The 14923-nt window shown below is 39.0% G+C and overlaps 1 protein-coding gene across 4 annotated transcripts in view; it reads left to right on the top strand.

Moving 5' to 3' along the window:
• The window catches only part of CAAP1 (caspase activity and apoptosis inhibitor 1), a 36192-nt gene extending 27856 nt beyond the window's left edge, over positions 1 to 8336 (top strand). For all 4 annotated transcript variants that reach the window (XM_042452039.1, XM_042452038.1, XM_042452036.1 and 1 more), the window contains one exon: positions 6587 to 8336. In XM_042452039.1, the coding sequence (XP_042307973.1) occupies positions 6587 to 6924 (338 nt within the window). In that variant the 3' untranslated portion in view covers positions 6925 to 8336. The remainder of the gene's footprint in view (positions 1 to 6586) is intronic.
• The last annotated feature ends 6587 nt before the right edge of the window (positions 8337 to 14923 follow it).

Below are 14923 nucleotides of genomic sequence, written 5' to 3'. Positions count from 1 at the left end.
CAGGGAGAAATAAATTCTGGATCTCAACAGGTATTCTTGTTAAAAAGGAAAAAAAAATGAATAATCCTCTTGGAACTTTTGCAAACAGCTGTGCATTACCAATTTGGAAGAAAAAAGCCCTGGAAATACTAAAAGGATTGCAAGAGTTTACTACCAATCGACTAGCAGATTGGAGGGATAGGTGGACAGACACACTACAAGTCTGTATAATCCCCATGTTTAAACAGGAATCTTTGGAGACATGGTTAGATGAATGGATTATGGTTCCTATTAATTACTTACAATAGTAGTTGCCAACTGTGTCAAATTCCTATTTCTGCTGTACTCAGCATGATTCCCCTAATGTAACATAGCTTCTTGGTGGGTAAAAAGAATAGGCTGAATATCACTTTCTGTTCTCCAGTGAGCATCTAAAACAAACTCTGTTTTCTAGTAGTTGATTTGCTTCAACTTTTTTTTTTTTTGCAATACAAATTTATGTATTTGTTTATTTATTAAAATACTTATATCTTGTACTGGATCCAAAGATCTCATGGCACTGAAAGGTTAAAAGCACATGAAATAGTCTAAATCAAATTAAACCAAATTAAAACCACTTACATGTACAAACTGGATAAAATCATTACACCCTAAAATCTTTTCATAAAAAGCTCAGTTATAGACTAATGACAAAATGGAGCCAATGTTGGTGCCAGTCGGGCTTCTGTATTTAGGATCATAATGAAGTCAAATCCCTCACTAGATGTCAGATATCAGTAATGGAGAGTGTCATTCAGGTTGAGTATCCTTTATCTGGAAATGCAAAATACTCCAAAACCCAAAATTGCCCACATGGATGGCTGAGATAGTGACACCTTTACTTTCTGATGGTGCAGATTACACAAATTTTATGCACAAAATTATTTAAAAATAGTGTGTAAAAATTACCTTCTGTATATGAAACATAAGTGAATTTTGGGTTTAGACTTGGGTCCCATTGCCAAGATATCTCATTATGTATATATTCCCTTCCCCAACCCTAAAAATAATAATATAGAATTCAAAACACTTCTTGTCCCAATCATTTTAGATAGGGCATACTCAACCATTACTGTTGAACAAAACTGTAGTCTAGCTCTCCCAAAAGACCAGCTTTAGCTAAAATCACTTCCTAGAGTTTCTGGGAAGGGTGAGAAACTTGTCAAGGAGAAATTTTACACATGCCTGAACAGATGAGAGCTTGCCAGTTAGTTTATCCTGATTAGTAGCAGGCTGTAAGAGGTTTTTGTTTAGTTTAGTTTAGTTTTTTGATTTGTGGTTGTGGTAGAGCAAAACTTCTGTATGGAAGAGGTAAGGAAAGCTATACCCACCAAAGATTTTGAAAGCCAACCGTTTAGGCCAGTAGTGCTACCCATGAAATTGGAATGCTCAGTTTCCTATATACAAAGTTCTTCCCTCATTCCATATGTTCTCTCTCTCTGTCTCTGTCCTAGAACAAAGGCAGGATATAAATAAAATTAATAATTACAGTAGCCCCTTATCTGCACGGGATATATTCCAAGATTCCCAGTGGATGCCTGAAACAGTGGATAGTACCTGCAGTTGACCATGTGTAACTGAAACATTGGAAAGCAAAACTGCAGATAAGTGGGGATTACATTAAATAATAAATAAATTTTAGCATCTCCTCTTTATGACTTCCCTCCTACCAACAAATATTTCTGTGCATCCCCAGTGGGAAGAACAGAGTTCTGTCATTAATGTGTCTGCCTTTTTGTATGACGTGGATTCATGCTATAGTAAGATGCAGCCCCATGTCTCATCTCTTTTGGTGGGCAGGGAACAATCTCATTCAGGGTCAGTATGCCATACATACATCTTCTAACTGGAAGTGAATTGGAGGTATTGTGCTACTGTTACATCCCAGACCTTGGGATCTTATACTTCTTTCCCCAATTGCTATGGATTCCTTCTTCACACGAAACTTATGCATTCCATGCATGTGTATTAGCTGTAATTTAAAAATAGCATGGCACACTTCTGAATTCTCAGGTTCCATTCAGTTTTCTACAAACTGACCTCGGAGCCAGAAGTATCCACTGCTTTGTAGTAAGTAAGAGTTGGTATCAGTGAGGATATCACAGAAACAGGAGATCTTCAGTGCAAATAATGGTAGATGAAAATGCTTTTGAAAGCATCCCTCCAGAGGGCAGTTGACAGTGGTATTTTCCTGTTCCAGAATGCACGTAAGATAGAAGTGATGTAAAAGATATATGAAGCAAACGGAGACTCAGTGTTGCCTTATAACTTTCTGTTGTTGATGGTGTGTGTGTGTGTGTGTGTTTTAATACAGCCACACCTTGACTTAAAATTTAGTAAAAATTATTGGAAGCCAGATGGTGTTATTTCAGACCTGGACTAACCCACAGTTTACTACTTAGTTGTCCTTTAAGGACACTAAAACTTAGTTCTGAACGCAATAGCTAGGTCCATATAGACCCACTGAATTGCTGAATGGTTAGTCACTGCCTGTGTAAAACCCATTAATTCAATAGATCTACTCTAAATGGGATTAGCAATAGAATTTGGGCCTCAATATTTACTGCTATCTGAGCTGGCATTAACCAGAATCCCCTTTAGAACCAAAGCTTTACTAAGACTGAAATTATTTGGTACTCAGGAAGTGCAATTCAGAGGCAGTTTTGTATTGGTTTCTAGTATATCAGTGACTGTGGTGGTGATGAGCAATAGGAGCAGATCAATAATGCTCCCAGCCGTAGAGATTTGAAAGCCGAAGCTAGAGAAAAAGAAACTGCTAATTCTGTAAAAGCAGTCCAGTAAAAGAAAATATTTTGCTGCAAATGGGAAAAGGCTAATTAAAAACAAAATCCCCAAGAAAGAAGTATTGATAAAGCATGTAATTATTTCTTGGTCTTCTAGTCTGGTGCTACCCTTTTATGGAACGTAGGAGCTTGTAAACAAATGCAGTGTTACTTTTTCATAGTGTAAACTGAAAATTATCTGTATTTTAATCTACACATCAGTTTAAGACTATGGAGATTTCTGTTATAATCATGGACACCTATTTAGTGACATTCTACATTCAGAATGGCTAAAATGAGAAATACAAGGTATGTTGGGTAACATTCTCTGAATCTGTAAGTCAAAACCTATGAAAACATGTGTATCATCCTGTATTCTGTAAAAGAATATAATGTTGTGACCTACTGCAGTAAATGAAGCCATTTTATCTCTTTGCTGCTCCAAAACTGTGTGTAAATTCTTGACAAGGTTTTCTCATTGTCTCTTTAAAAACACTGCACATAAACTACCTCCCTAAGAGCAACATATTGATCTTTAGCATAATAGGCCATGTGTCCTTTAAGATGTACCAATGGACAAGGTGGCTTTGTATTTACCTTTTTATAATGGGTAAAGAATTCTAAAATTTCTTTAGTTTGTAATTGTAAGGAGAGATGCTTCATAGTAAGTGTGATATGCCTTAGTCCTAAATATATTAACAAAGGGCTTGTTTTGACATGCCTGTAGATTCTTGATGTCTCATCACTTGAAAACTCCCAGCTGAATGTGTGAAATGATTCTCTTGGAAAGTACTGTGTGTGAGAGGTGATAATAAACATCCATCCATGATGTTTGATCTATGGGAACTTCTTCACAGATGCAAGCTGTAATTTCATGCTGCAGCCATTAAGAAAGGGACATGCATGTGAAACTAGTGAAAACCAGTTCTTGGTAGCCCGTTCTCATGGATTTAATGTAACTCACTTCCAAATAAATGTATGTTTTACAACATCCCCGAGTTTCATATCCTCAGAGAAATCTCTTATTAACATAATACAACATGTGTTTAAACATGCTGTTCGACACCACTTTAACTGCTATGGCTCAATGCAATGGAATCCTGGGGTTTGTAGTGTTGTGAGCTATTTAGCCTCTTATGTCAGAGAGCTGTAGTGCCACAACAAACTACAGATCTCAGGATTCCACAGATGGAACTATGACAGTTCAGGCAGTGTCAAACTGCCTTCATTGTGCAGTAGAGATGCAGCCTCAGACTCTTAAACCCAACTCAGTAATTCCTAAACCTTGGGACTACCTGATCTGGAAAAATACTATTACGCATGTGGGATGGGATGGCTTGATGATTAGATATACAGTATTTGAAAAAGGAAAGCGTATTAAACCTAGAAGGCCACAATATAAAGTATGAATGGCATGCATATTTAATATATGGAAAACAGAAAGAGAATAAGGAGTTTAATAATCAGGGTATTAGAAGAGGACTTTTGAGAATCTGGGAACAATGTAGGGAAACAAAATTATTTTAAAATCCCAATGTGGACATCACCACAAGAAGCTCATTTTGACAGATTTAAAAATGTAAAAGAACGATGCCTCTAAATGGTGGTGCCAGAGTGTGCTTTATACTTGGCTTGCAAGAACTTCTTGAACAGTTTATGGAGTCAAAATTTAAGGGATGAACTGTAGAAAATTAATATATAGATATAGATATAGTTTGGGCTTATGGCTGAAAACGAATGGAGTGTTAACACAGGTTGCATCTACAATGCAGAATTAATGCAGTTTGACACCGCTTTAACTGCCATGATGCAGTGTTATGGAATTCTGAGATTTGTAGATTTTGGGAGATACTTAACCTTCTCTGTGAGAGCATTCCAGTGTCACAACAAACTACAAATCCCATGATTTCTTAGCATGGAGCCATGAGACTTAATCCTGCAGTGTGAAAGCAACCTAAATGAACGCTCTCTCCAGTACAGTAATTCAGTAAACAATAACTGAGTAAACAATAATTCTGTTTTAATATGTTCTGTTTTAACTGCTTTTATCTTTTGAGTGCATTTTATTTTTCCAATGAATAATGTTTTATCAAAATGAGTTGCTGTCTAATGACTAGACATTGCATAATATCCCACACATCAACCTTGAGGGCATCTAGTAGGCCTCCACAGTGGTTTTTGTGGCAGAGTGGGAATAAGGGAAAGCTGTCGGTGATAGCGAGATTTGTGGAAACCTTCACATATGGTAGTAGAAGTGGTTTAGGCTGCATCTGTACTGCAGAAATAATCTAGGTTGACCCCACTTTAATTGCCATGACTCAATGCTATGGAATTCTGGGATTAGTAGTTTTGTGACATTTAGCCTTCTCCGTCAAAGAGCTCAGGTGCCACGACAAACAGAAACAGAAACTTGCATCCGGGGGGGGGGGGGGGAACGGTACGATAAAGGAGCAGGAGCCTCACAGATAGCCCTTCTCTTTAAAAGTCAAGTTGATTGACAAAAATACATCAGCTTAAGTTATGTAGCCATAATAACTACTAATGGAATCTCCACAATGCGGGCATACTACAGGAGGAGGTTTTTGCCGTCCTACTTTCTTTCCCTGTTAGCTTTTGCCATGGTGTCATTGGCTTTTGCTATCATATTTTCCTTGTTGCTTGGTTTGCCCTATTTAGTGATGGTTTGTTGACATCAGTCCCTGATCTGATTTAGTGAGGCAGTTTGTACCTTTAGACCTATAAAATCAGTCATTTTCTTATTTTGGGGAACAAGTTGCTTTGTCGTACATTTAACCAATAAACATTGTTAATGGAGAATATCAAAAGATAATTGATTACATACCTTTAGTACCTGAGGAAAAGATGTCAGAAAAATAAATGTTTGAGGTTTATCTTTTTAAAAAAAAATGTGAAAAGATGTAACTAGTTTGCATTGTATTTTGTTAAAGTTTCCTAAACCCCACTGCCTGGTTTCAAAGTTCAGGACATCCTTGGGAGTTTGAGACTTGATTTTCTGAAATAGTATGTCTTACCATTATTGTATTTTTGGAATGAACAGAAATTTCTAAAGTGGCATCAGGAACAGAATTGAGCTCTGGCATTTAAACGGATTATTTTAAACATGCCCAAGCCTTGGAGCAAGCTGTTTGTTCCCCAGCCTTTGTTTTTTAATCAAAATGGAAGAAATAAGATAAGAATGCCCTAATTGTTCTGCAGGTAACTTAAACTGAAACATCCTGTTTATAATTCTTTGCGCAAACATCTCTGGTTAAGTGTATTAGTACACTGTTAACTTGTACCCTTGTATTATTTTTGTTACCACATATAAAGTAATTCTAGGAGTATTTTTAAGCTGCACTTTAGGAATTAAATTTACTTCAAAAATAATAAACAGCAGTCGGTCCCAAAGGCTCCCCATATCAACTTTCATTTTGTAATGCAGGCGCGTCCTTGTGATATAAAACCTTATGACATTTTAATTAGGAAAATAGATCATGCAATTCCATACGATGGAATAAATTTTCCAAGCGCTGTTGCTTTGGTCTACTGCATGTTCCTCTAAATTGGAATAAAAATGCATTAAAACTTGTCTAAATTAAATCAGTCTTAAGACTGGGGGAGGGCAGAAGAGAGAGAAACTGTTTTTAATTTATAGATGACCTTTCCTATACTTTAAATCTGTGCAAGGGAATATTTGTGTGTCGAGGCAATATTTTGCAAGGTGAAAATCAATCCTTTTGGTTAGGCATCTGAATTCCTTTCTTCATGTTAATTTTGCATTGCAGGCAAGAGGGAGGATAGTGATGTTCTCAGCATCAATGCCGACGCGTATGATAGCGACATTGAAGGCCCATGCAACGAAGAAGAGAGTCCAGATGTGCCGGAAAAGACTGTCAGAAGTGGAGATGGTCAGATAGATGACCTTCAAAAGGACATTGAGAAAAGTGTAAACGAGATCCTGGGGCTTGTTGAATCTTCCCCGAAGGAGACTAAGGCAGCAGCATTAGCAGTTCCTCCAGCAGATGATGTTCAGCCATCAGCACAGCAGCTGGAACTCCTGGAGCTTGAGATGCGAGCAAGGGCTATTAAGGCCCTCATGAAAGCTGGAGATGCAAAAAAATAGCCCCAGGGTTGTTTCATTTGCAAGATGTCTGTATTTGTTCTGATGGGTGTAATGTCAGCTCCCTTCAGTGCTAAAAATGATGTTTGGACTGGCTTTGACATTCCTCATTCCAAACCCTTTGTGTATCCTAACTCATAGCTGGACTAATCGGCAGCAGTTTGTCACTGTCATCAGGATGCTGCTTCTGTGACTTAAATGCACATTGATTGGTTGGATACTGTTTGGCCCACTTGGTCACCTTTTTTTTCACTGTTAGATTATATCTCAAAAGTAATCAGAAAACAAATAGGCATAGACAGCATCGCTCTCTAGCTTTACAGAGTAATAGAAGTGATGAGGGTCTCTTGACAACCTTTACTCAAGAGGTACGTGTGGACTTCGCAGTCTCCATCAGCCTGAGCCAATGTAGCCAATAGAGAGGGATGGTGGGTGTTACAATCTAGTACCTTCTGGAGAACCACACATTTCCATCCTGCTTGTCTTAGAAAGTTTAATTGTAGAACGGGAGAAAGGGGCATTGCCCATTATATGTGACATGTGAGTTGAGAAAGCACTCAAGGATCTCTGACAGTCATTTGAATCTTGCAGGACTTTCTAAAATTGATACAAGTTATGGGCATGTTAATGTTGATATGCATTGCCTTTGACCTCTATGGCCTCCTCTTGAAAGCCAAGATGGTGACACTGACCTTTGGCAGGAATTGGGAAACAATGCATCTGGCCTTAGCAGTTTGCCAGTTTGGTCAGCCAACCAGCCTTAAATATTCACAATCTGTATAATTTCAAAAAATGAAGAAAAAAGTACTTGTCTCCCTTAATTCTAGTGACTTCAGTAATTGTGTGTGTGTGTGTTACATTATACTCTTTAAAAAAACTTTTGGTACTTGAAAGTTATGTGGTGCATAATTTCCCAGAATATGAGAGACAACATTGAAAGAGAATGGTTAAACCTCAAAACATTAAAATGCATGCTTACATTGTAGAGTTAATATGATTAATGATAGTTTCTAACCCCTATGTTAAGCAAGTACAGAAGTGCCTGATTGTTAAGAGTGGCTGTTCCACAACTGTTTCATTTTTCAATAGATGTGGTATTTTTCTCTCCTTTCATTACCAGTAAGGTTTTCTAATTTCTATTTGATAGCAACATTTCCATGCAGCTAGGGTATTTTTATTTATTTGTCATTCAGTTGTCCATTCTGTAAGATGAAACAGAGCAGTCCAGAATGTGAATTGTCAATATGCTGAGTTTTTATTTGGACATATATATTCTTGCATCCATTGTACAAATTACTCATTGGCCCTTATTCACAACTTTCAGTAGATCAATATCTGCCATTTTTGAAAAAAGGCAAAAAACCTCTACAATCTACCATGTACAGATGAGCTAAATAAATATAATTGACTTTAAATAACTGTATTTCAGGCTGATTTTTTTAAAAATTAAAATGGTGGAAGCAGACCTGCAGCAAATAGCTGAATGAACAATAGCCACTCATTTTAATTGCATTCTTTGGTTCTCCCACCTTCTTAGGTTTCAGTATTTGGGTTGAAAAAGAATGAAGGAAGGAGTGCTGCAGACTTAACACTGAACTGTGTAAAAAGGGGGACCATCAGCTACAGTATGTGGCAAAGAGTTCACCTGGAATACACTAGGCCCTTGGTATCTGCTGGGATTTGGTTCCAGAACTCACCATGGATCCCAAAATCCATGGATGCTCAAGTCCCATTAATTACAATGGCACAGTAAAATGGTTTCCCTTATACAATATAAAATGACAAAATTAAGGCTTTTTGGAATTTATGTTTTTAAAATATAAGCTATGGATAGTTTAATGTGTGGATAAGGAAACTGTGGATACAGAGGGCAAACTGTACTATGTCTAGTTCTGGACACCACAATTCAAGAAGCATGCTGAGGACAACCAAAATGGTAAAAGTTCTGGAAACCATGCCCTATGAGGAGTGGTTTAGGGATTTGAGTAAGTTTAGCCTTGAGAAGTGAAGGTTAAGAGGTGACGTGATAGCTTTTTAAAATATATGAAGGGATGCCATATTGAGGATGGTGCAAGATTGTTTTCTGCGGCTCCAGAGACTAGGACATGGGGCAATGAATTCAAACTGCAGGAAAAGAGGTTCCACCTAAACATTAGGAGTAGTTTCCTGGTGGTAAGAGCTGTGTAACAGTGGAACATGCTGCCTCAGAGTATGGCAGAGTCTCCTCCTTTGGAGGTTTTAAAAATAGGGTGGATGGCCATCTGTCAGGGGTGCTTTGATGGTGTCTTCCTACATGGCAGGGGGTTGGACTAGATGGCCCTTGTGGTGTCTTCCAACTCAATGGCCCTTATCACACGGAGGCTTACCACTGGCAAAATGTTCCTGAAGCATGAAGGTGGGATAGCCAGCCACACTTCCTAATCGTTATTGAGATGTCCCACTTCTTTCCCGTCATCAAAGCATTCACGGAGCAGCCATTTCTTGAATAAGAAATTCCATTATTCAAGAAATGGCTGTTCTGGAAACTGCTGAGAATTCTGCCTGGCTGAAGTTTGTTTCCGGCCCAGTAATTCTTGTTTTTGGCAGCTTGTAGAGTTGGGGATTTCTGCAAGACTGAAGTGTGGTAAAACATTAAATGAAAAATAAGGAAGAAGCTGATGATAAGGGTTACTCCTGGTGATGCAGATGCATCATGCACTTTAAAAAAAAAACTGATCTCCTGCTGCAAAATCCCTATAAATTGTATATAAAACAACTTTCCATAGAACAACAACTCTTTCCTCTTCAATTATACACTCACATCAAAGTTACTAGGCTAACATGGGATTAAGAAGCCTTCTGTTTGCTTCAAAACAAGGAGATCTGCCTGAAGGCATTTATGTCCTCAACAGTGCCTGGCTTTATAAAATAACATAGCATTGGGCTAAACTGGGGGAGTTCTTTGGTCCTTTCCTGTATTTATGATGACCTGGCTCTCAAAAAGTGTTGTTCTTTGTTTGCTCTTGAGTCTGGTGCCTACCCTGCTACCTGTTATTACCATGCTCACATGGGATAAATTGTGGGCACATGTCAGACATGCTCAGCTTTTTTTTTTTTTTTTAGGTCACATTCATTTCATTGGGATGGTGTTATTCCCTTTGCCATAATCTATATACAGTGACTGATATTTTTCCTCTGGATTGCTTTGAATTTCATAGTAGCATGATGCAATCTAGATTTTTCTCATTTCTGTTCATACTTTTTATCTGAGCATTCAGCTGTAGCCTTTTCCAGATTAAAAAACCAATAATACCAATAGGACTGGGCACGTCATTTTTGCAATAATGGGCACTTAGGACAGCTTGCAGAAGGCATGCTATGACGGCCCACAACATGCCCCAACTATGTCCATAAATTTTTCAGAGCTTAGAAAATGAATATTTTTTTTGGATTATAATTCCTGACATCCCCATGAAATGGTTGGGGAACTGTAGTTCAACAATGTAACTTTTCTGGCCATTTTGAGAGATGACTGCTCTTTAAAATGATCCCTCTGTGTGTGTAATGCTCGGCTAAGAGCTTAGAGGCAATCCTTGGAGACCCAGTATGGTGGTATGGGGGTTTCTAGAATAGTTAAGCCGGGCATTTTGCTGTCACAACACTAATGCCATTTGAAATACAGTAATCAAATCTAGTAGTATGTACTTCGTAGTATCTAAAATCATCAGAGGCATGCTGAGGCTTTTTTTTTTTAATGTTTTGAAGAAATGTAGTCTTGTACATGGAAGTGACTGATAAGTTGATTGTGCAAATAAAAGCATTAGCTTCAGGAAAATGGAAGATATTTACAAAGGAATAAATTATTTCTTAATTGTTGAGCATTATGCCTGGGAGAGTGCAAGCAACCACTTGTTCACGCACTAATTCATTTTCAGAACTGCCGAGCAATTGTGTTTAAGAACCATCAGCCCTATTATCTTACCGCATCAATTCCTGCTAGCTTGCTTCCTGTATAATCAAACTATTTTTTTTAGAAAATAATAATTTGGAATGCTTTACAGATTGCTTTTCATGTCAGTTTCAAATGCTCCTTTAAACAGCTTTCCCCGCTCTCAGACAGTGTTGATTACAACTTCCATCATCCCCAACAGGCAGGGATTGTGGAAGTGTAGACCAACACCAGCCCATTGCCCAAGGCTGGGAGTGACTGTTTTAGATCATCTAATAGAAGAGGCAGGAACGTATCTGCCAATGTGAGAATTGAGGCCTGGAAAGGGGTGTCCTTGGGGCTTCAAGCCCCAAGGACACCCCACAGCAGCGGGGAGGAGGAGAAAGGGGCCACTTGGCCCCTTTCTCCTCTGCGTCGCTGGGCGCAGCTATCTAAAGGCTGCGTCCAGCGACACGAGCCTGGATTGAGCTCCAAAACAGAGCTCCTTTCGGGGCCGTGGAAAGGGTGCACTAAGCACCCTCACATGGCCCCACTAAATAACAACTGTGCAGCCCCATTTAGACGCGGTGCGGTTGTGACGTAGTAATGGCGGCAGCCGTGTGGAACGGGCGCCACCATTTTGTGCACGCTCCGCGCATCCTAGGGTTGAGGGTGTCTGGAAAGGACGCCCCTTTCAAACCCTAGCACGCACGGAGCGCGCACGTTTAGGCCTGTCTGTAATGGGCCATAGTCCTCCAATGCAATTCAGCTGGAAGTTGACCATAGAGTTGTGCTGGAGAACCTAGAAGTTCCTAGAGAAAACACTTCTCTAGGTATTTGTATGTCCTCCAGCATGATTCTGTGATCAACCTCTGGCAGATACTGACCATAGAGCTGCACTGCAGGAACTGGAGATTCCTAGGCATGTGTTTTCTCAGATAAAAAGGATATTCCCCCCTCACATTTATGGAGGTCCTTCACCCCTAACCCCAGCGAATGTGGAGGGACCACTGTACATCTGTCCTGCTCTTAGTCTCCAACAAGTGAAACTGTGAGGGACATGGTCTCCAATCTCACAAATGAAAACAGCTATGCTTGTAAAAAGCTTAGGGCCCTAACAGACAGGTCAAAATAAAGCTGCTTTGGGTCACTTTAGAGGTATGCTGTTTAAAAGACACACACATCTTAAGAGGCCAGAAGCTGCGCCAAAGCTATGCTGCAGTCCTTTAAACAAAGCATATCTCCAAAGTGACCTGAAGCAGCTTTATTTTGGCCTGTCTGTTCAGGCCCCTAGTATCCTATGAAAGATCAATGCTCCATTTCCCACTCCTCTGACCCCAGGACCATTCATATGGCTCAGGGCTCTAGTCTATCCACTGTGTTTATTTCGACTGCAGTGCAGTAGCTTCTCCCATTCTGTTTTGCAGCCAAGAGTGTGCTTGCCCTTTATGTTACAAAGTGGCTAGCAAAATACACTTGTCCTACCACCTGTTATTAAAAGAATTGAAATTAATGGGACTTTAGTTGCAACGAAAAAGCCCTGACAATTTCAGTGGGACTGTCCAAGGCAGGACTAGCAATGGATTTATCCTACTTTAAAAATAAAGACAATATTGACAGTGAAAACTCCTTAAAATAATGTGATCTGAAATGAAATCTGAATTTAATATAGACAGACATTTTAAAATCATTCCCATCATAACTTAAAACTGAATCCATCACATATATCAAACACTGAAAAATTAAGACCTACTTTTCTTTTCTGTGAAAGAATGGACTGCACAGAAAGATATCAGACTGTGGAAATCATGCATAAACATGACAATAGCCATTTATTATATTTATTATTGTGTAAATTAGACTCTGTCAGTCAGATGGTGTGGCCATTTAATTTCCGTTTTGTGGAGAAAAACTGTTCTGCTGGCCAGACTTTGCCTCTGGAAAGTTCTGGACACCCTAGTCTTCATGTAAATGGTATTACATAATATATAAGCAGAGCATGAAGCAGGAATTCTTAATTTTGCATTCATTCCCCTAAAATAATTTAAAGACATGTAGATTGAGTGTGTTTAACCAATAGCATAAAGGTCTTATTTAGCTACAAACAAATGTATGTAATTGCTTTACTTACCAGCTAGTAGCTAAAAGTTGTTCAAGAAGTATATTGCATTAACTCATGTACAAGTCAATTTCATGTATAAGTCGAGGGAAGGTTTTAGGGCCAGAATCATGGATTTTGATATTACCCGTGGATACATTGAGGATAAAATTTAGGGGGATGTAACAAACGGGGATGTAAAGGGGGAAACACTACTTCCCTCTCTCCTTCTCTGGACCTCTCCCAACCACCTAACACCACATCCCTGGTGCTGGAGGAGAAGGTTTTAACATCGGATTGTGAAGGAAATCACCTCTTTCACACACACACATACACACACACACACACTCCTGCCTGGGCAGCTTTTTCAGAAATCGCTGCTGAGGCTTTTTTCAGGACCTTTCTAAGCAGTATTGACCCACATATAAGCCGACACAGGTCAGTTTTTGCGCATAAATTTTTCAACTTATAATTGAATATATAAGGTATGAATTACAAAATAAGGTACAGTGGGCCCTTGTTATACGCTGGGGTTTGGTTCCAAGATCCCCCGTGGATAACAAAATCCATGGATGCTCAAGTCCCATTAAATATAATGACATAGCAAAATGGTGTCCCTTATAAAAAATGGAAAATCAAGGTTTGAGATTTTAAATTTATACTGTTTTTGAACATTTTCAAACCGTGGATACTTGAATCCATATACGTGTATAAGAAGGGCCAATTGTACTAGTAGATTATTTATGCTTTAAATTGCTCTACATGGTAGTGACCACTTTGTGTGAACCTGGACTTGTTTACATTGGGTGAATCTACACTGTAGAGATAATACAGTATGACATGACATTTAAGTGCTGTAGCTCCATCCTATCGAATCCTGAGATTTGTAATTTCACAAGGCCTTTAGACTTCTCTGCCAAAGAGTGCTGGATTTTGTAGGATGGGGCCACAGCAGTTGAAGTTGTGTCAGACTGTATTATTTCTACAATGTAGATGCACTCGTGGTGATTTTCCTCTTTTTAAGAGTGACATAGCTGTCTAAATCTGCACACATGTGTGCTCATTCTTTATAAAATTGGCAGTGCCAGGCTCTGAGGGGGCCCTAGACCCTCCATCCCTACAAAACATGTTGCCCTGTCTCTTGTAAACTTCCCACGCAAAGTAGGGTTGCCAGAGTAAAAACTATCTTTAATAGTTGTGTAGCAGAGGAAATTTTAGCAGGTGTCACTTGTTACCTGGTTGAATGCCAAGCAACAGCTGCTGAAGTGCCCTCTTCTATACAGCGATGCAGCTGGAGGAGTTCTGTCCTTTATTATTTCAGAACTTAAGCAAGGAAAGAGAAAAGCCCACTTTCTCACAGGCAAAAAAGTTTGCTACTGGTCAAGTGGAGGGAGAAAGTGAACTTCTTGCTAAGCCTTCTGAGCAGTAGAGGAAAAGCCATTTCATTCCACAATTTTGTGCTGTTTCCCCGTTGCCAAGACTGCAGTTGGATGATCTAAATAAAAAAAAGGTGTAACTCCCGTGAGAATCAAAAGTACCAATTATTCCTGGCAAGCGGCTTTAATGCTGTTTTTATGGTGATTTGATGGAGAACAATAATTAGACTTCAAAATGTCACTTTCAAAAGACAAATTATAGACATTGCCTCCAAACAATTCAGGTTTGTTTGCAGCACTCTCTTTTATGGTGTTTCGTGTTTGTGTGGAAATGTTTTGCTTCAGCTGCTTAGATTAACCAGAGGCCTGGTTAATTTGCTTCTAAATATCTTTAGAATTTTTGCCATCTTCTTTTTTGGGGAGAAGAGGTTGAAATAATTAGCTGCAAAGTATTAATGCATTGATCACAAAGTTGGCAGGTTATTAGACAGCAATAATAACAATAAAGACGAAGTATCCTAAAGGCAACTTCATAAAAATACTGCCGATGGAAGTATTGCCCTTCAGACTATTCAGCTGCTATAGATAACTGTGCCCAGTTTGAAATGAGGAGTACAATCT

Source organism: Sceloporus undulatus, chromosome 2 (assembly GCF_019175285.1).
Source record: "Sceloporus undulatus isolate JIND9_A2432 ecotype Alabama chromosome 2, SceUnd_v1.1, whole genome shotgun sequence".
NCBI classification, from domain to species: Eukaryota; Metazoa; Chordata; class Lepidosauria; order Squamata; family Phrynosomatidae; genus Sceloporus; species Sceloporus undulatus.
The sequence above is the reverse complement of the archived record's forward strand: the minus strand, read 5'-3'. Positions and strand labels throughout refer to the sequence as shown.